Source organism: Arthrobotrys flagrans (assembly GCF_004000055.1).
Source record: "Arthrobotrys flagrans strain CBS H-5679 chromosome Unknown unitig_1, whole genome shotgun sequence".
Lineage (NCBI taxonomy): Eukaryota > Fungi > Ascomycota > Orbiliomycetes > Orbiliales > Orbiliaceae > Arthrobotrys > Arthrobotrys flagrans.
In genome coordinates, this window is record NW_027137556.1 from 6,457,725 (window position 1) to 6,479,161 (window position 21,437).

Below are 21,437 nucleotides of genomic sequence, written 5' to 3' on the forward strand. Positions count from 1 at the left end.
CGCGCAAAACATGCGATACAGATTTGATTCTTTTTTGCCCACTAGGCCCTGGATCTAGCGTGGCGACCGTTCCAACCGTTAGGCCAATGGCAGAATTTTTTTTACAAAAAATCTTTTTTTTATTATTGATGGCGGAAGAAAGTGAGGAGATGCAGTCCAAAACCGGATCATGAAGGCTGCACCGAATACCACATCGCCATTCGGCAGCCGATATCAAAATTGCAAAAAATCTGTTCGGAGAAACAAGCATTTTCCAAGGACTCGCTCACGGTGTGCTAAGAGGCCTAAGAATCCCTCAGCATCAGCTTGTCTTTTCTTGTCGCCCGTTCCTCGGAATGGCCTCCCGTTTTCGTGGCAGCTCCAGTCCCATGTATACACGCCAGTGTTGTGTCGGTCATCCCATATCTTCGCCTGAAATGGAAGGTAGAAAAAAAAAAAGCCCGTGAATTAGAGTCAGCAGGCAGGCAGTTGCATGACAATTGATACGAGGGTTACGTCTGGTATCGATAAGCAAAACCCATGCCGCTAGAAGGCATCCGGAAGCTGTTTGAATTTTTTGATATTGACCCTCGAACCCTGCTCGGGTCTCGGATGCCAAAGTCATGCAGTACAAGCAGTGAGGGGCCGATGGCGACAGCTCCAACTGGGGAAATTGCAACCCTACAAGTCTAGCTCAAAGACGATACCTAGTGCAACCTGAGAGCGGAATGGACCTATCATCCCTCGACGTCACTTGGCTTGGAAAATGCTTAAGTGTGGGGCGGGAATGAACCAGTGGGGACGAGGAGCGACAGCTGCCTAGCCAGCTAATCTTCGCTCGCTTCCACCCAGCACAATCTTGCAATCGGTCTTTGTTTGCCTCGGCTTCACGTACGAGATGTGTCGAAATATTGCAGACGGGAAAACATTGCTTAAAGGGTATATTGGATCCATGAATATACACCCGCAATCGGTTTTGCCTTCGTATCAGTCTTCGAAGACAATTAATTGGTAATATTTGGGTCCCATGGGGCCCAAGAATCCGTGAAGTTTTGGGTTTGAATTAGAGCGAACTCGTCCGCAACACGAGGGACAAACGAGTTGCTGGATGGGGAAGAATATATATTCTCCAAAGCTCCCTACTGCCGAAGAATCTCAATCGGCATCCCGAGAATGCTTTTCCGGCTTCACAAAAGTCGGCAAGTTTCGGGTTCACGGTGCAATCCGTGCGGCTTTGCCGATAGATACGAGATTCATCCCGAACTATAAACCCGGACACAATCGACAGCGTTCGTGATTTCATGAGATAATTGCAAACACCAAAAGTGGTCCGCGATTACCTAAGAGGGCTGTCTGTGCGAAATATTGTCGTGGCTGCCTTTACTACCGTCTGTAACCGCCAAAGATCGGGTGGTCGGATGCCACCAGGCCTTCTTCGGGTGTGTGGGGCGAACGCCACAACCGTCATCTGGGCACGTGCTTGCAGGTACTTTTGCGCAACCTTTTCACATTAGATCGAGAAAAACCGCTTCAAAAGGTTGGAACCACGGTTCAGGGTTCGATCCCACGGTCATCTCCAGTAATTTTCGAGACAAGGCGTAGACAGACTAGAAAGAAACATGGGGTTAGCGATTCATCTCCAAGATTGCTATGTTATACGGAAATTCAATTCGCCGCGGATGATTGTTGCCGGCCAAACTACAGAGTACTGGTGTGTTCTAATTAATAAATGTGTCAGCCCATGTCTTCTAGCCATAACAGTGCCCTTCCCAAAGCAATAATTTTGCGCCAAATCTCCGCCGATTCTATAGTTGCCCAATAATACAATTTACCATCTCTTAACCTCGTCTTCCTTTGCGAATCCTTCGACGTCCGCGTCCTCGTCCTTCCCGGGCACCATCAGCCGTCCTCTCCACACGGCTAACGGCGTCTGGACTGTCAGCATCAACCAAACCGCGCATTCGATAATCACGAAAGCGGTCCCGACCCACTTAACGGCCGCACTTGAGAAAATATCACCCAAGAGAATCGTAGCGCCGATGAACCCGGTATTGGGGAACAAGAATGCCCACCATGACAGATGGAAATCAAAGTCAACCGTCTTCTTCCTGAGGACATGTTTTTGGCTTGCTCCTGCGATGACTGCGGTCGCAGATACCAGCAGCCACCAGCCCGCCAGACCGTAAAAAAGCATTCCAGTCAGCAAGCACGTCACGTAAAATGCATCGCCAACGTTGAAGTTTTCCGACGTTCCAAAATCCGAGGGCCGAAATTCTGTCTGTCCAAGCTTCCCTAGCGCTATGATCGTGAAGGACGTAAACCCAGGCGGTCCGACCGCCATGAACATTCCGGGTCTTAGGTTGGGAGATGGTAGCCGGAATAGCATAAGCCGCTTGAGGAAGATGGTGATGAACATCAACGAAATGAGGATACCGAAGCCCTGGAGTAAGATACTGGTGATTATTATCGGGAATACTCGGCTGTGATTACCGGGTACGGTGGATAAGGTACGTGATACAGTCGCCCCGACGGAGCCGACGAGCATAGCTGGGAAACACGGTAGCGCCCATGCTGGAGTCGCGGCTTGCGGAGTGTGTGATTCTCGCGAGATGATGAAGTAGGAGAGGGCTATCGCGAGAACGACCGAGACGAAGGTATAGACCCAGAATAACACTTCAATCGCTCTTGACAGCCAATTGTCGTGTGAAGGCTCACCGATGTGTCCGACTCCGTAGTTACACGTATTAACCAGGATCGTAGCGATCGATAGAAGGAACGTAGCCGTGAAAAGCCCCTCCCTATCGTCCAGGATGTATTAAGCATTGAACGCCGCTAAAAATTATACGGTCGGAGATTTGAAACCCACGTTGGATGCCGAATGCTGTTCGGGAGGGTATTTTTCCATAACGAAAATCGAACCAACAAGCCCGAACTGGTAAAGCAGAATATCGCCACGGATATCAGGAATACGATGGTTCCGATCGTATCGAGTCCTTGAAATCGATAAGGGAGTAGGTGAAGCTGCACGGCAATACCGCCGGTGCCTATTACTGGGAGATACCAGCTGCCCGTTTCATCCCGACGTCAGTGACTAGTCCATTCCTATCCAATTGGAGGAGGGTATCGGCCATACGCCCACGTAAAGTGATGAATCCGCGTATTGAAAGGTACATTTCGTTGCGAAGGGGTCTTGTTGCTCTTCTCGAGCAAATCGAAAGGGTCGGCTGCATGTGAATCGAGAGGCAAGGCAGTTAGCGACCGTGCTGCTTGAACAAACATACGCGGCTGCATCTTGTATTTTTCTTTAGGGTTTCGGAAAATCATACAGAACTTGAGAACGGGAGCGAGAATAGCGGCAATGGCACCGATTTCCACGGTGGATCTTCCGTCCATAGCGGGAGAGGCGGAAGGGCGAACCCGGCGTGAAGTGGGAGGCGAGGTGACATCACGATACGGACGAGATACGAAGGCGAGTGAGGTTTCATGTTTCATGCCTTATCCGGCGGCTCGGCTTGAAGTTGTCGCGAGGCGCGCCGAAATGCAACATGACAACACGTTAACACGGCTGACCATAAAGAAGCACAAACCGCGGGTTCAATTGAATCGAGTTTATTAGCTAAGAAACTACCTAGGTATCTATCTTTCGATCGAGTAAGTTTCTTCCAGATAGCTTAACAGCGTAGGAGACTCAAAAAGAATAGATCGCGATCAATGTGTATGTGTTGCGCCATTCAAAATGTCACAGGGTTGACCGTTTTCTCCTCAAAAGAAGAACCACCGCAAAACGGCCGTAAAGTTGAATCGAAGTCCAGAGGTAAATACAAGTTACTAGTGCAAGACTTCTTGAACAATAGGGTGATCTCGGTAAACCCTCGAAGCAATCGCCAAACAGATCGATGTCCTGAAGTACATAGTCAACCACGATTGTCCTATTGACGGCGACCCGGTTATTTTACCAACATTTGGATCCGTATACCGTCGTTCCCTCCTCGCCTTACTGGATACCCTAGGGTGGCGTTTCGCATGTCATTTGCTAAGATGGACCGGTTATGAAGTTCGAGAATTTTGCACCAAGCAAGGGGCCTAATACCGTACCGCTTGCACAATATGTTAAACAAGAGGTTGGATGAATTATGGCCTACCGATCATGTTAAAAATTTACTGGATCAAATGCACCTCGTCGGGACGAAGGTATTGCTATTGGGCCTGATCTTCAGAAATCTCGCGCAGTGTTCAAGCTTGCACTCATCGGGTTGCTGCATTTCCTTGAACTTTCTATAACACAGTTTAGAGAATATTGCGAAGTGGTTTGAATGTTGGATACCGGGGTTTCAAGATTTGATATATTTGGTTGAGCACCGGCTGAGTCCACTTCCTTGGCTGGAGCCGGTGGGTGAAGAGGAACCAATGGCGGGGTTCATTGAAGAAATCGGCGATGTAGCCCGGGCTTGAGTACGGAACTTGAAGATGGAAATTAGTGGGCTTGAGCTTGGTAAATTCGGCCCGCATAGGTGATCGGACGAAGCTAGGCGCAGTATGCCATTCTATCGGATTGATCCCCGGCACGCCAATCTAATATAATATATGTACATAGTACTAGTGAGGGGTAGTAAGATACCGGCGGGGCAAGGGCTCCAAAAACCCCAAAGCCAAAACGTAAATATGCCGTGATGTTCATTAAATGTACAGGGAATTTAGTCAGTATGTGCAAGATTTGCATCCACCCGGGTGCTACTCGTCTCGTACGGGTGCTACCTCATTAATCTTTCATAACCATCGTTTGAGGTTAAATTTTGTCCTTAGGCTCGGATCCGACCTTATGGCTTTCAGAGCTCCCTGCATCAGGGTCACCTCCGGTATTAGACCATAGCATGGCCTCCTTCAACGCGAATGCGTCTTCCTCTCTCTGGATGGCTCTCCTTTCGGATCGCTCAAGCCTTTCCCTGATACGATCTCTCTGGGCCCTCTCCTCCTCGATATTAGGATTCAATCTAAAAGTCCTGGCCTCTAAACTTTCCCGGAAGCGCTCTTTGTATAAACGGTAGGTCTTTTGTGGTGTTGCGCGGAATGCTGGTGGCTTTGTCGCTCGCTCGTTCTCACATCTCGGCAACGGTATGAATCCTCGGAATCCGGAGGAACTTTCCTCAACAACATCACGCTCATTGAGAGACTCGTCCACGGGACCCGCTGCATTAGAAGAGTCATTTGCGGGAGGGGGTCCGCCCGAAGCCATGGATACTTGCCCGTCCCGGACATTTGTGACCGCGGAGGACCCTACAGCTACATCCACCCCGTCCGCGTTCTCTGCGATCGCGGACCCAGGAGCTCGGTCCAGCCATCTGCTTGGAGCGGTAAGCTTTTTGGGTGTCTCCAAAATATGCATTTCGTCCTTGCGTTTATCGTCCCAGCGGTTGTAAATAGGGGACGGCACGTGCCCCTTATTTGAGACGATAACATGGTCCAGGTTTTCCCCAGAAGCTACTAGCTCGGCTCTATCGGATGTCTTTAGTCTGACCCAATCCGGATTGACCCAGGTTTCACCCTGTCCGCGTTCGATCATGAGAATTTCGGCCTTCGTCTTCTTCATCTCCTCGAGAACTCTATCGACTTGATCTAGTTTCCGTTGCAGCGCCTTTCTGTTCTCTGACTTCGCCTTGCTGGCAGCTTTGGTTTCCACGCGAAGGACGTTCACTTTCTTCATCTCGAACCTGCGCCACAGGTCCACGGCCGCATGGTCGGGAGGGTAAAATTGTCCAGGAGGGATGTTGGCCAGTTTTTCCGGTGTGATTGGATATTTCTTGAGAGTTTCTCGAATTTCGTCGAGGAATTCTGCGTGTTCCTCCAGGAATTGCTGCTGTTGCGTTTTCCGAGCCTCTTCGACTTTGCTCATGCGGGTGACCGTCGAAAGGTCAACGAGGCCATTCCTGCGGCCGCCACGCACCGCCCAACGTTTAACATCAGCAGCACGTATCCACGGCCAGTCATCACCCCCGTTCATAGCGGCGCGCGCAAGAGTCTCTCCGAGTACGGGGTTAACTGTTGGAAGCGCGATGAAACCGGAACGGAAAAGTAGCTTCACAGCAACTTCTTCTTCTATCCATTCCTTGTCTTCGACCTTAGAAGGACTCAACCCGCCGACCTTTGTTCCCTTCGGGGCGTACATGAGTCTTCCAACGCCTCCTTTCTTATGGGTTGAACAGTCGATCGGGCGATGTGGAGCGGAAACGTGCTGCCACCGTTGGACGAAAAAATTCCAGAACCGCATAAGATAGCGGGGCTTCTTGCAGGTATTGCACTCCCGGATAACCGGTGGTGGAGGCGGAGGAAGTTCTTCCATGTACTTGTATGACGCCGGGTCCGGTGCTGGCCAATTGTACCCGTTGCGTAACTTTTTCGCATTCTGAACCAGGGACCATTCCAGCCTTCGGGCCACTTCCTCTCGTGTGTAATCTTGCTTCAGGCCGACCATTGTGATCGGGTGCCAGGGTCGGGGAGGTTCCGGCAGCGGGAAATACTTAGAAATCGTATGCCAGTTCGTATCATCTGGGAACAGGAAATACAAATGGGCGGGCATAGGTTTCGCAAAGTTGCTTTCGTGGGTGCGCACAGGATTTTGTCCTGCGCTACAGTTGGGGATTTTATAGGGATTCCGAATCTCGCCATTGGCACTCCTAGCAGAACTTAGAAGAAGACCGAGAGTGATTTTGTCGAATTCGTCTTTTGACTGATACGGGCTTCGGTTCACATCCAACATCTCATCGACTCGATCGATAGCGGGGACGTAGCCGTGTGCACGTAACGCCTTCAGGAAATCATCCTGGGTACGAAGCCTTTTCGGTTTCGTCTCATCATACTGTTTCCTGATGTAGGCCCTATCTTCGGGTTGTAGCTGGAGTTTTTTATACGCTTTAGCTGATGCTCCGTGTGAAACCTTAGCCTGCCGGGGCGGCGTGGTAGAGCTAAGATTCCGATTTCCTAGACGAGGAATTGATCTCATGGAATGAGGGTGAATGCTGTTTCTCGAGGAGGCCAGAACGCTTAGGAAGCTGAAAAAATGGGTGCATCCTTGAAGGCGGCGGGGAAGTGCCATCTCAATTAACAGGGGCGGAGCCTGGAAGTGGTTCCCGTTGACCGTCTTGTGCACGCGAGGAGAGAGGGAAGGTAGTCTATAATCGTTGTAGACTTGCGACCAGGTTTGGGTATGAAGTATTTGGATGGAGGCAGAGGTCGGATGTCGGTGGGATGTCGAGATGCTAGGGATGGAAGAATGTTCGAACAAATTTCTTTCGGTTCCACTTTGCTTTTTCCAAAGTCGAAAACTGCTGACACATCCCATTTTTTTGGCGACCGCCAAGTCGTAGTCGTCTAGGCGCACACAGGCTAGCTTAATCCAGGCTTGAAGAAGCTCGGGTATCATATCGCACCCAGGTCTACAGGGTTTCGAATAACTTGGAACTGTTTTTAAGTTTGAAGAGGTTGTATAAAGCATTTGAGGAGGATTTTCTGTCCCAGAAAACCCTCAGTTTCGAACCTTCCCGGGGTACATTGTGACCCGAAAGAAGTTAATTACAACCTGTCATGTATGTATATGTATAGGTATCGATTTAATATTTTCTAAATTACTTGATATCATTATATATACTTAAGGAGGTATGTGAGCACCGGGCCTTTGCTAGTAAAATCGAACCCAGAACGCCTTTGCCAATGCTAACCCTTGAAAACGCCAGATTTTGGCCATCCTAGGCTATATATGTAGCGATAGGATCCCAAATATCCCTTGTATCCCAATCTCGGATTCACCATCTAACAACCACCTCCGAGTCCTTCCTCGGCCGGTCATATGTCGCCTGCGGCAGCTGCGGCATCGGACTCAGCGGTGTTCCAACCCCTGCGAATGAATTATTTCGCATGTTGACCCAATTTCCCAGACTCACGTCACTTTCAGCACTAAGCTCACTGGTAGCCCTGCTATTCTGTCTTGACCTGTCAGGCGGCACGGGGAACATCTTTTCGTCGACGTCCAAGAGGGCGCCGTCCGCAGTTGATAACGGTGTCCTACCCCTCCCGTTTCCTTGATCTCCGCCCGTGCTAACATCTTCCGCTGGAATACCGTTCCCAAACTCGACAGTACGCCAGGCGATTCCGCCCCCCATCTCAATATCCTCATGTGTCCTTGAAGGTCTTCTGTCGGCGACTGATATCTCTATCGTTCCGGTTTTGGCGAGGCTTCCGTATCGGGTCGTTCGTGCGTCGCTGCTTCCTCCGCTGTGCTCGCTGTGGTTCGATCTGTTCGTCCTAGAGTTTATCGAATTGCCGAGCTTTGGTAGCCAGCCCTTCCATAGAACTTTCAATGCCGGTAGTGACGTCGCTATTATCGCCAGGGTAACCTCTAGTTGTCCGTATAATGCGACCGGGACGATATCCCATGTCAAATCGATCCCCCTAACTCCGTCAAACAAATAGATCATACGCAGAATTGCAAAGATGCAGGCAAGACCGCCGAGGCTGAAGAGGAATAATACAGCGATTTTTTTCCATATTGGTAGTTGGAGTTTGAATACCATCGGCGCGGGTAGGAAAAGGAGGGCGATGTCTGAGGCGACGCCGATGGAGGTTATGGCGTAGTACATTGTTAAAGCGTTACATTGATTTTCTAGCTTTATTAGGAGATCGTATGCGGCCGCGATGGGCTAGATGATTTGGGTCAGTTGGGGCTGCGAAGGCCTTGGGATGTCGGGAGTACCTTGCACTGAAACGCTAATGCTAAAGAGCTTGCGACGCCGAATAAAACGTGAAATGCGAAGAATCCATTACACACGTGCCACATTTTGTCGAAAGAGAGTCGCCGGATGAAAAGAATTATTGAGAGTTTTGTGAACATTATCGAGTAGACGTAGAGTATCATGTGGGCGTAAGTCAGCTGTGGATGGTGATTTTGTCAGTTTGAAGCCAAATTCATAACAGCCGACGAAGCAAGATACATACCTTGGTGCCTTCGATCATTGCGTATGGACTTATATCATAAACATGCATTCCCATATGGGCGCTTTTAACCGCTGAGGAAGAAGGTCAGCGTCAGCGGTTCATGTTCGGTTAAAGGGTCATACCAATTATTTGTATCGCAGTAAATCCCAACGTCGAAATCTATAGATTATCAGCCACCACCTGCATGTCGACCCATACGCTATAACTAGGCGCAGCTCTTACCGTCGCAGGAATTATCATCCAGTCATCCAAACCCAGTTTTCCACTATAAACTTTCCTCGTGTGAAGTCGTCCTCCAACCAGAACCAGCGCCACAACCATCGATACTATCGCCGTGACGAACACTACATCTCCTCTATCCGGTGGCACATAGTCCCCCGAAATCGCAGCCTTGGGAATATTCTTGAATACCGCGGCGCCATTAAGCCTTTCAATGATCTTTCCCAAGAGCATGTACTCGTCGATAGAAGTGGGAGCATACATCTTTCAGGGGATGTGTACCACAGACTCTTATCACAAATACTATTAACAGCGGCACAGCTTTCCCGGAAAGGTCTTTAACGAAAATGACCCTAATATCCACTTTTTCGCTCCTTATATCCACTTCCCTATACAATCATTGTCGGAATTTGCGACGGTTGTGTTCGACGTTGTTTCGGTTCAAGAGGCGTCGAAACAGCCACCGGATGCTGGTAAACGACGATCTTAAGAGAGAGGGATGGTTAAAACTAGAAGGCGTGGGAACGTGGAAGTGAAAAACAGAGAAGAACATCTTCAAAGTGTTTTATCACACCTTCGAAATTGCGGAATCTCTGTCAAAGGCCCACACCCTCCCAGGGAAAAAACGACGAAGCCAACTAGTGTGAAAATCCTCACGCTATTTCGCTCTTTTCTTTCGTTCTTCCTGTGGCTCTCCATTTTCCTTCTGAGCATCCGTGAAATCGTGGGCGGATTATTCGTCTGCAGCAGCCATGTCATGCAATGTCATTAGCTAAAAGGAAAAGAAAGGCTGAAAGCAAGTTTGGGGGGCTGTCTTCCAGGCGGCTCCGAAAATTCTTTTGCGTCCGAAGCAAAGACCTACCAGCGAGGAAACCGGCGAAAGAAGATGCGGTCCTGTCGACTTGACCAGGACCGGGACCCACTTGCGACACACAAACCCCGACCAAAACTTCGAAATCTGCAAAGCCATCGAGATCGTCAGGTTCCATTACGATATTTGGTAAGAACTAGGAGCGCCATCTCGCGTGCTGGGTGGTTTGGGCCTCCCGAATGACAGGGTGGTAGCTTTGTCTTGGGGGTCCAAAGCATGGTGTGGGAGTCCAGCTACCGGGTATCTTGAGGCCCAGTGGGTTTAGCGTGGGTCCTGCTCTTCGATAACGCTGTAATGGTAAGATTTCGCAGCGGAACCCTCTACCCTCCTCTCGATTCGAGACGATCCTAGCAAACAGACCCATCCAATTGAGATGTTTTGAAGAAGTATAATCGGATTAGGATTACTGTGTATGACCCAAGAAACCCTTTAAATTTGTGTAGTTGAGGCACGCGTTTGGTTTCTACGGCCGAGAGATCATTTCCGCCTGCATTCGGTAGGTGGCTCGAGAAAACGAAGAAGCGGGCAAACTTGCTCGAAAGTCTAAGATGTGGATTCGTGATGGAGATAGGGCATGATCTAGCGTATCGGCGGAAGCCCTCGGCCCGTTCTTTGGAAATCAGTGCAACCCGACGATAGGTTAGAAGATGTGTGCCGCGTGCTGAGTACGGGTTGAGGTCAAGGAGGGAGCAGATTCTAGGCCCAACCGATTTCGTTTACCGTTGGTCATCGGGGTGGCTTCTGCATGATAACGAATCCGATCTTGAGGCGTTCGAGGCGTTGAAGGGGCGTGTTGGCGAGACTTGGGCGTCACACTGCAATGCATGCGCAATACATAGCAGAGTCATATATCCTTCTAACTCGCTATATTTCCCAAGATACGGCAGCCAAAATAACATCTCTAGATAGGTAATCACGTCAAATTGTATACAAACGTGCAACCTCGTTTTTGAAGTTAAGGATGCAAGAAGCTCATCCCGGCAAAGTCGCTCGGATCAAAACATTGGAACCATAATTGTGTTGAGGCATACTGTCAATATTTGATACCTGCTCCACCTGAGATTCTGTGGGATGAGCAAGGATAGAAAGAAAAATTGGTCTAAGGAGATTACAGGAGACTATTTCGCTCTGGTAACTCGGAATTCCCATTGATTTTTCATGGTGGACCTGTAAGCTATCTTGTGGGGTAATAATCCCTGATGATATGAAAACTAACACTGAACGATCCTGATGGAAGCAGGTGTCCCCTCTATAAAAATTTTCTCTATGGTATTCATCCCCTTTATGGAGTCCTTCATATTCGCGAATAACGGGGCGAGCCAATAATGGAAATGTTGTTATCGGTGCCCTTATGTCGATTTCACCAATTAACAAACGTCGGATTCGCCTCCAATCTGGGAAGTTTCTGGAACACGGCACCAAGAACAGGACGGCACATCTCACGTTCTTCGTTGTTTAGTAGAGAGTACCATGAGATCTCGAAGATTTCCAGGACTATTAGGACTTCCTTGGCTGCTTGGGTACGTTGGTTGTAGTCATTTCCGGTGACAAGGTAAGCTTGTGTTATTCTGCCAACGCTGTATTTGACACCATGGCGGATCATGTATTCTCTAGGACCTTCAATTTGGAGATTGAAATCGGAGCCGAGTTTGAGCAAGTAATCGCAATTGATAGAGCCGGTAGTATGGTTGCCAGTGTAGATGTACTCGGCTAGAGTTTTGAGAACAGTGTTTGGGAGACCCTCGAGGGCTATTTCCGCCATTCCATCTTTCGAAGTTGTTTGGATTGAGTCATCAGTTGGTCGAGTTTCGTAGAGGCCGGACCGAGGATGAGATGGTGGGCTCTATGTTCTTGAAGTAGGCTTGTAACATTGCGAGACTGGTTGATAATGATAACATTAGACCATCGGCAGTCGGCAAGTAAATTTTCGAAGTACCCGGGAGCGAGCCAATCAGAGTCAATTCGGTTCGCGACTATCAGAGCCTCGTTTCATTGTAGGCTCTGAAAGAGAGAGAGAATGGTATAACGCACTGTATATCTGGGTTTCCAACGCTTGGTGAATCCCCAATGAGTCTCCAGAATGGTAGAGATATGGTAGGAGAATATGCAGCAGAGTTTTTGCCCGACGAGGATTCGCCCAGTGAACCTCCTAACGTCGTCTTGGAGGATTGTGGAATCTGGTAGTCAATGGCTTGGTAGCGGGAGGATATGTAATTGAAGTTTTTGCTAGGCTGATATTCACTATGTGGTGTAAGAACATCTGAAGGAGGTAGATGTGTCAAGGGAGTAAAGCTGTTGATAATATCCACGTTGCATCAAGTGGCTGAAAAGCGTACGCCGAGCTGCAATGCATTTCTAGACAAGTTCTAGTTCTATATATATCTAGGACAAGATGGTAGTAATTGATCCTTCCAACATAGTTTGAACTGCTTTCGGCAAGGCTATCTAATCTGGTAGATATACTTTCGTAACGATTTGAGAGTAACTGCAACTGATAGTTAAATTTGCCTGGAGATTTTAGTGAGTGATTGTGGTACTAGTGTTGCCCTGTTGGATTTTGTTACTTGCCATAAATCGGTCGTCTCTCAGGCTAGTCGTCTCTACCCACGCAAGACTATTTCCACTTTGAATACAACGGTACGTTACTATCATATGCATGTGGCAAAGATACGACCTTCGATAGATAGGGCAGGGCATAGACCAGGTTGGCCTTGTGAATCAGCTTCACACGTTGCATTGTCCGAGACGCGGGCTTTGAACGCCTTCCGTCGACGGACCAAGCCGCGTCGGTCTCTCGTCATCCCAACTCCAAGAATCGATGTTTTGCATTCCAAGTGGACCCGTCGGAATGCAGCTTCCAGAACTGAAGGAGTGCAGCAGATCCAGACCCATACCACCTTCCCCGCAAGGCCAACCAAGCGACCCCGGTCTAACAGTCTATTGGCTGGAAGCTAGCATTTCAGATAGCTAAAGGTGGTGCGACTGTGTACCGTTCATTATCGGCTGCCTGGTTTGGCACACGATGCCGTCGACAGACGTCGAATTACTTGAGATAACCCGTTTTTAAAGGGACCTCTTTCCCAGGCTCTTCTTTCCATCAAATTTTAAGCTCTCCCAATAATTCTTATTGCGAACACGCTGTTGCAGAATACAACATCCACAACACGCTTTCGGTACTATAGTCGAATTAAAACAAAATGCACGCCTCCTCTGCTATCCTCGGCCTCCTCTTGGCTGCCCCGTCCCTCGTAGCTGCCCAGCGAGAAACCGATAAAGCTGTTGAACTCCCTGCCTGTGTGACAACTTGCTACGGCCTCGCCATCGCTCGCGCCAACTGCGATACCCTCAAACCATCCTGCATCTGCGGCTCTAACACTTTCTTCAACGCCATTCGTACCTGTCTTACTACACGAGATGGCACTTGCACAGAAGAAGAGGCCGTAGATGTGTGGAACAAACTCCAGCAGCAATGTGGTGATAAAATCGCGACTGCCTTCCCGTCCCTTACGTTCGTTGTGTCCAGAGAGACCTCTGGCGCCACAGACACCGCCACAGCTACGGATGAGCCGGAGAGTAGCATCGTCCCAACCATTGGTATCATTACCGACGGTCCAAGCGAGACTAGCGATGTCCCTACCGAAGCCCCTACCACAATGGGCAGCATTACCGGACCAGCTGAACCAACCTCCTCCGATACTCGTAAGTTAACTTGACATTAGTGGCACGAATGAATTAAATACCTTGATACTAACGAAGTTTCTGTCGTCATAGAAGGATCGCAAACTAGCGAGAGCCCAAGCGCCCCGACCGAGACACCCAACTCCGCAACACACATGATCCCAAGCGTTATCTCCATGGTCCTTGGGAGCTTTGTTGCCGGTGGTGCATTGTTTTTCATGTTTTGAGCTCCTGCTGCCTATCAGAGCCTCTGGGTTTCCGATTGGACTCAGAGCAGGTGCTACAAAGGTGGACTTGATACGAAAGGAAGCATTGATATCCTCATGAATGCGAACGCAAATTACGAATTGTAAACTACCGACATGATACCCTGTGCATTTATTTCTTTGGCCCTCTCAAACTGAGAAGGATATACCCCAGTATTGTATTGCTAGTTATGGCGCAGAATAATCCAGATTTTACTCACAGTGGCCCTTAAGATGAAATCTTATTTGTAGATGATGGTGGTAGGCAGCAGTCTAGGCATATATGCCAATAAGTATCACTACCATCACCCCGCATATGCATGATCTAAATTTTCCTTTAACAGCTCGCTAAATTCAACTAAGCATGCAATTAGAAGAAAATTCTCCTATCTCGATCTTTGGGCGCCTGCCACGTCCCCGGCCCGTTCCATTTCCAGCTACCCCGACTGCGAACCAACACACTTTTCCCTCAGATCTTGACGGCAATTTCCAATATTAGTGCCATGCATAAATCCAATCTTGTGTGACGGAGGTGCATAAAGCATCTGCAAACAAGGGGTATTACTTGGATGTGAAATAAAAATCCTGGATCTTGCCGCGGTATTATAGATCTACCCACTAGCAATCTAGATCTGGACTTCTGCAAGATCTGTGGCTATCAATTTCGATCGTGGAGGTGAGCGTGAATGAGGTCTATTCAATTGATGATTGGATCGCCTTGAAAAACTTTTAGACCATGGGGCTGACTGCAGACAATAATCTTACGTCACAAGCAGGGGGTCTTCATTCAGCGAATGCGATTTTTGGAACTTGGTTTAAGCGCTTTTGCTTTTTGCTTTTCAGCTTTCCCATGTCTCGAATCTTGATTTTGACCGGTCAGCGGGACGATTTGGGGCCAGTTGTCTGACCTAATTGGGAATTGAGATGCTCGAACGGTCCGTTTTGAAGGGTCTTGTGATCTGTGAACTGGTAGTTTCGTAGCACAAAGCTAGCTGTGCAAGAGGAGATGTGGAATGTTCAACCTGCAGCGCTGTTGGAACCTAGTTATGCAGAGTCCGGAGTTGATCCCTCACCTTGATATTTTGATTGTATGCAATGCCACTTCATGAGTTCACAACTGGCAAGCTGGCCGCCTTGCATCAAGCGGCATTTTCGAGGGTTGATGGATTCAAGCTGGCAAAGTGTATAAGATGAGCATGTTCTCACGGCACCGATCGAATATTACCGTCAACTCCTTGCTCAACTCGACAGACCCTCACTGTCCAATTCCAAAATACCTAATCTCTGACCATGAAACTCTTCGCTTTCTGTTACTTCGGCCTCCTGGCCTCCATGCCCGCGGTTCTAGCTCAGGGAAAGAGAGGGCTAGACGGCAAAATCCTTCCAAGATTTGCCCTCGAGGATGCAACAACCCTCACAAACAAAATCAAAGCGGAGTTCGAAAAAACACCCGCGCTCCTCGGTGCTGTAACCATATCGAATAAAGTTGTTACACAACTAAAGAGCTTGAATGGGTATATGGAAAAGACGCTGTTTCCGGCCGTTAACCCTCAGCGGTTTTACCCTGGGACACCGGGAGTATTGAGGGCACGGACTTGCAAGGAGAGAAAGGGGATAATTAGGGCTTATGAAAATGTTAGTATTACGCCTGTGATTTTTTAAACTCGTTCAGTTCGACCGGGAACAAAGCTGATATTATGAATTAGTTTTTCGACGCTTTGATAGCTGCTCGTGAGGCAGCTGGGGCCGCTGTCTGTCGTAATACAGTCAAAGTCGATGCCGCGGTTGTTAATACTGCTATTGATCCACTGACTGCCGCGGCAAAGGCAGAACTAGATACCACAGTGAATAACGTCAGGGTACGTAAGATGCACCATCAACCTTCTTCAAATCCAGATTGGTACTGACCGATGTACTTTCTTTAAACTTTAGCGCCTATGGGACGACCTCTACAATAAGTACAATTCTTTTGAGTTCTTCGTTTACCATTGCAAAGCACGAAATAACCCAGCTGGCTGTCGAGACCCCGGGGAAGAATGTCCACCAAAGCCTCAGAGATGTCCTGTGGTGTGTCCCTGTTATTATGGGTTCGTTGACGGAAAGAATCTTAACAAGGATTAGTGTTTTACCGACGAAGATAAGATCGACGAGGTTGGGAGCGTTACAGGCAAGTCGAGCAGGGCTAGTTTTGGGTGGGAGAATTTAAAGGATTGCAGGGAGTGTTTCCCGGATGACAATCCCTTACCAACGTGCCTTAATGTTCTTTAAGACATTATAGGAGGCCTGAGGGTACATGGTTGGGATGTAAGATGCGTGCTCGGATCATCCGATGCTGGATGAGATGTTGATGATATATATGCATGCCGACTTTATGTATAATTAATATAAGTATCACTTGCGATTTACAGGGTGGTTGACCAAAAAATTGATTACTTCGCCGATAACAAAGCCGTCCGTTCGCGTGGATGCACAACACTACGCCGTATTTCGTTTGCTATTCTAGAACAGTACTTTAGTATAGGGTCGTCTATTCTTTAGGTATGTATCGAATACATTATCGATAATCTTTGGCGGTAAGTATGGTCACACAATAGAGTAAATTGCAAGGTTATCTGGACACAGTGTGGTCGAGATATGTGGTTAGAGAGTGGAGGGAATGTTTGGTGGATAGTTTGGGTATTCACGTGTTCTGTTGCATTTTTGAGTTCTTTACGCATATTGGCATTCTTGTTCTATAAATAGTTTTCCTACCGGCGTTCTTTTGGACCTTCAACTAATTCCCTTTGTATAACGAATTTCCTTTGTTCAACCGATTTCCTTTGTTCGTGATCATACACCTATTCTAGTACGCATCGTTATCCTGTCATTTATATATATACTATTCTCAGTCTCTCGGTTTCCTCCGCCTACACGTTCTATTCCAGGCATCCTCTCTACGTATAGCTGGTGGGGCAGTAGTTTTGCTGCTTGGCTCCCAGAGTCTACCCTTTCACTTCCTCACAGCAGGTGATAGCTTTATTAAATATCGATATATTTATGTACATGAATATCACTCAATGTTTCCGTGCGGGGTTTCCCATTCTTTATCATTAATATATGGGATTCTTCATAGGGTAACTGAAACGTATGGTTTATTATACATGTACATATATGTATATATATAAGAAAAGATTAATATCTCTTAATGCCTTGTCTCGTACCCAGCGCACCCTTACTGTGATCGATGCGTTGGCACGTAATAGGTAAACCTACCACAATACCATCACTATCGAGAGGCAGCACGCAGGTAGATGGTAAACGAACTAGGAAACAATAGACGAGCTCGTAGACAATAGGCAGACTGGCAACCAGTAGACAGGCTGATATATATGCGCGCGAGACTGTAGAACTTGTATATATTTAGCCCCATATATCTATAGCTACCGGCATTGCATATTAATTATCATTATACAATTGAACTAGAAGCTTGCGGCCTTGAGGCTGTCGATTCGTAGGTTTCGGAGCATGTAGTTGCACAAGCTGGCTTCAGCGTGGATTCGAGGCTAGCTGCGCCTGGTTTACGGACTTGCTCGCTGGCTCTCGAGTTCCTTGGCGTCGCTGAACTGTTTAATCACCTGATCTAGATTGCAATCGAGCCTCTGCCAAAAAATACAAAACAGCCTGCTGGAAGGTGTCTAAGAGACAAAAAAAAACCAATACTACAGTTGGGTTTAAGTGCTGCGGTGCACCCTTCTGAAATATTCATAACTGGACTATGGGCCGCCCTATGAAAGCTCTCAAAGAAGCACCAGTACCGCAAACCCTGATCACAGAGACAATAATAGCAAGCAGCCCCAGGGAGGCCATAGCAAGTATTATGTTGTCCCATGTTGCGAGAGATTCGCGGAGAAACTGCTTCGTTACCTGTTCTCCGAACAAGGTAATAAGGGGCACCTGTCATTAAAACTTCTGTTAGCAAAAGGCAACCTCCTGGACCGTAGTATATCGCAGACCAAATCAGCGGCGGAGTTGTTTGTAAAATCGTTCCATTCTAGTTGCCCCTGCACGGTGTGAAAATAAAGAACAGGTAGCGTGAAGAAGAATAAGTGGTGATCTGTTAGTTGAAAGGTACTCTGATATGGTAGTATCGAATCGAATCCTGATGCGGGAGCAATGGCACTGCGACGACTCGCACCTTTGTGTTGCATGTTGGATCGAGGGCTAGCCCCGAGCTAAAAGCGGGAAGTATTTCTAGCGCGAATCACCTAGCTTCCAGGCCCGGAGATCGTCGGCATCTCTTTGGGTGAGCGGTGTAGATGTTTTTTGAATGTTTTGTTGAACCTGGTCTGGACAGCCTTCACGCGGCTGTCATCATCCAATAATCGATCATAGGTACAAGAGCTGACGCCCTTTGCCGCAGAAGGGGAAGTGTTGTGCCGCACGGCTTCACATGTACGCCGCCATGGCTACTAATACATAAGTACACACGACCATGTCGAGGCAACCTCCAGCCCTCAGGGCTGTGTACGATATACTCGAGCTCGCAAATCCGAGGTCCAGACCTTTGATATAGAACCCAGGTCAGTATCAGGGCCAGCCAACTGTGTCGAAGGAAATGAAAACTCACTATTTCGGGAAACCATTTGATTTTTATTCCAAAAGTTGCCTTTTTCGGGTAGGTAAACCCCAAGATTGGTTGGCAGCACATATCGGGGGCAACTATTCCAACCAGACCCAGGAGTTCACAGGTTCACGTTATAACTATCTGGCGGCATGACCAACCGGAACTACAATGCTTCCGAAAACCCATGAAAGAACTCCGCCAAGGACGTTGTGAAATGAAGATGAGAGATTACACAAAAGGAGTCGGCCGACTTTGTTTACGAGGTTCCGATGTCACGTGAAGATATGAGACGAACGTGATTTCAACATTCTTCACGGACTTCCACAGCTCTTAAAGCACCGCATACCACAACGCTGAATAAGCACTCAAGTAGGTTCCCCTCTGGTTGCTGAGAAATCTCTGGTGTCAATTGCTGATTAATGTGACTACTAAGCAAGCCATTATTAAATTGAATCACACCATCTGCATGGCCAGCGGGAAAGTTGCAGGAGCACGAGCAGGAGCATGGATTCGGACTCGGGTTCTTCATGGTCGTCGTCAGTCGGAATTGAATTCGAAAGCCAAACGGCAATTTCTCGACCGAGAAATACCTTGGATTTAGCCAGCCACAAGCAACTTTCAAGCGGCACGATGCATGGTGTCGCCAATTCCCACCAAACTTTCACCACCGCATGAAAGAAAGGGATAAAAAGCCCACCGTTCCTTGAGGGTGGTTTAGGGTTTCGATTCGAATTCCACGTTGTTTCGTAAATTCTACCATCAACCACGACCACAACCACAACCACAACCACAACAACAACACCTAAGCTTCTTCCCGATATAAGCTAAAGATGGCGGCCCATGAAATCGTTATCTTGGGCGGCTCGTACGGCGGTCTCGCCACGGCCCACGACCTCATCAAGAAATATATCCCTTCGGTCACCAAAGTCAACGGTCAGAAATATCACATCACATTGATCTCGTTATCCACCCATTTCCACTTCCCCGTCGCCGTCCCTCGATCTGTCGTGGACCCTTCGTTGATCCCGATTGCGAAGCTCGAGATCCCAATCAAGGAGAAGATTCCATTCACGGAAGAACAGTTGACATTTGTTCATGCCGAAATCACATCGTTTGATACTGGTTCCCGTACCGTTTACTACACTCTTCTCGACGACCAATACAATAAGGGTGCAGGAGGCTCCGTCCACTACGACTCGCTTTTCATTGCTCTCGGATCCCACACCAAGCATCCCGCTTTCAAACTCAAGGGCTCCCACTTGGAAACCATCCGTGAAATAGAGAAGCTCCATGGAGAGATTGACGCTGCCAATAGCATCGTTATCGCCGGCGGTGGCTCTGTTGCAGTCGAAACTGCCGGTGAGCTCGGAAGCAAATATGGTACCTCCAAGTCCGTCACGGTTGTCACCAACGGACCACGCCTGTTACACAACGTCAACCCCGACATTGGAACCAATGCGAAATACTACTTAGAGAAGATGGGTATCCACGTTACTTTGAATGCCAACGTAACGTCAGCAACGAGACTCGAAACCGGCCAAACACGAGTCCAGTTTGGACAAGATCAATCCGTCGATGTCGATCTATACATCGATGCTACCGGTGTCATTCCAAACAACGAGCCTATTCCCAAAGAACTCCTAACCGACCGTGGGTTCTTGGAAGTCGATGCATACCAACGTGTTACAAAGGCCGGTGCTTTAGTATACGGAATTGGCGATATTGTTGGAGGATGGGCGCAGATCGCAGAAATAATTCTCATCAAAGGTGTAGTTTTTGGCAATTGGGCTTACGAAGCCTCGGGCGGAAAGGTCGGTAAGGAGACGGCATGGGTAACGCCAAAGAACAGCATGATGGTGGCCCCAGTTGGAACGAAGAAAGCAGTTGCAACTGCTTTCGGCTGGAGGTTTCCCTCGATCCTTGGATGGCTCTTGAAGGTAAGAAGTTTCTGTTTGGACTCTGAACAAATATACTAATTAGTCGCATAGGGCCGAGATTATATGATTGGAAGGGCCGAAGTAACCGTTACAAGTGGAGTTTAAGCGTTGCTAATTCACCGATACCGTTTTACTACTATTTTTTGCGAAAATCATGGCCCAACCGAGGGTTTGGAGTTTATGGGTGTAGACTTGCGGCTTCGCACATATTGTAGTCTTAATCAAAGGCCTATTCTGGCGTTCTATGTTTTCTCATACCTTTTCCAATATCGCCTTCACTAGCGAGATGCACCCGATCGCGAAGAAGAAACGTGCTCATCCTCTGTAAGTCTCACCACTGCAGCTGGAGTCGTGGAAAAACGACCCCTGGGATTTTGTTCAAACATCTTCAAGACCCTTCTCACCTGTAGCTCAATATTCGCCATGAAACCCTTATCTATCCTTCACGCAGTTTACTGCGCCGCGATAGCCGCCCTAGCATATGGTAAAGTTTTTCATTATACTTGTGATATAACGAGAAATACCAATATTGCATTATCTAGCATCGCCAACACCCATGGAAAGCTTAGAACCCGAGCACCGCTTAACAAAGCGCATGCTATCTCACAAAGCAGCAGACTACTTCGGCAGGTTCTTACGCGTCACTCAGCCCTAACATGCTATCTCGAATTCTCAAAAGTTTACTCTATCCCAGATGACCGGATTAAAGGCCTCTCCCCGGCGCTATTAGAAATATACCCTCATGCTGAAATCGAAAACGAAGAGGCGTTCGATAACAGACCACTTCTTCTATTAACCGAAATCTCAACCGTCGAATATCTCATCTAGTTTTCTTCACCGTTTCCGACTATATCATCACTAGCCACTTGGTTCTTCAACCCTGTAACTCTTCCCGTAACTGCTGGTGAAGCGCAAACGGG

General features: G+C 48.1%; 7 protein-coding genes across 7 annotated transcripts; 3 read left to right on the forward strand and 4 right to left on the reverse strand.

Moving 5' to 3' along the window:
• Positions 1–1,807: 1,807 nt before the first annotated feature.
• Positions 1,808–3,471, reverse strand: DFL_009884 (uncharacterized protein; the record flags this gene model as incomplete). The annotated part of the gene is made up of 3 exons (XM_067639836.1): positions 1,808–2,777; positions 2,846–3,043; positions 3,113–3,471. 3 exons carry the CDS (start codon positions 3,469–3,471, stop codon positions 1,808–1,810), a joined length of 1,527 nt encoding a protein of 508 aa, XP_067487585.1.
• Positions 3,472–4,765: 1,294 nt separating this feature from the next.
• DFL_009885 (uncharacterized protein) lies at positions 4,766–6,976 on the reverse strand (the record flags this gene model as incomplete). The annotated part of the gene is made up of 1 exon (XM_067639837.1): positions 4,766–6,976. One exon carries the CDS (start codon positions 6,974–6,976, stop codon positions 4,766–4,768), a length of 2,211 nt encoding a protein of 736 aa, XP_067487586.1.
• A 799-nt stretch (positions 6,977–7,775) lies between these two features.
• Positions 7,776–9,447, reverse strand: DFL_009886 (uncharacterized protein; the record flags this gene model as incomplete). The annotated part of the gene is made up of 5 exons (XM_067639838.1): positions 7,776–8,669; positions 8,723–8,899; positions 8,965–9,035; positions 9,087–9,123; positions 9,187–9,447. The coding sequence occupies 5 exons, from the start codon at positions 9,445–9,447 to the stop codon at positions 7,776–7,778; spliced, it is 1,440 nt and encodes a 479-aa protein (XP_067487587.1).
• A 1,967-nt stretch (positions 9,448–11,414) lies between these two features.
• Positions 11,415–11,816, reverse strand: DFL_009887 (uncharacterized protein; the record flags this gene model as incomplete). Its single annotated transcript, XM_067639839.1, has 1 exon — positions 11,415–11,816. The coding sequence occupies one exon, from the start codon at positions 11,814–11,816 to the stop codon at positions 11,415–11,417; it is 402 nt and encodes a 133-aa protein (XP_067487588.1).
• A 1,435-nt stretch (positions 11,817–13,251) lies between these two features.
• DFL_009888 (uncharacterized protein) lies at positions 13,252–13,959 on the forward strand (the record flags this gene model as incomplete). The annotated part of the gene is made up of 2 exons (XM_067639840.1): positions 13,252–13,753; positions 13,826–13,959. The coding sequence occupies 2 exons, from the start codon at positions 13,252–13,254 to the stop codon at positions 13,957–13,959; spliced, it is 636 nt and encodes a 211-aa protein (XP_067487589.1).
• Positions 13,960–15,267: 1,308 nt separating this feature from the next.
• DFL_009889 (uncharacterized protein) lies at positions 15,268–16,098 on the forward strand (the record flags this gene model as incomplete). Its single annotated transcript, XM_067639841.1, has 3 exons — positions 15,268–15,612; positions 15,684–15,836; positions 15,910–16,098. 3 exons carry the CDS (start codon positions 15,268–15,270, stop codon positions 16,096–16,098), a joined length of 687 nt encoding a protein of 228 aa, XP_067487590.1.
• A 3,312-nt stretch (positions 16,099–19,410) lies between these two features.
• Positions 19,411–20,622, forward strand: DFL_009890 (uncharacterized protein; the record flags this gene model as incomplete). The annotated part of the gene is made up of 2 exons (XM_067639843.1): positions 19,411–20,517; positions 20,569–20,622. The coding sequence occupies 2 exons, from the start codon at positions 19,411–19,413 to the stop codon at positions 20,620–20,622; spliced, it is 1,161 nt and encodes a 386-aa protein (XP_067487591.1).
• Between the last annotated feature and the right edge of the window lie 815 nt (positions 20,623–21,437).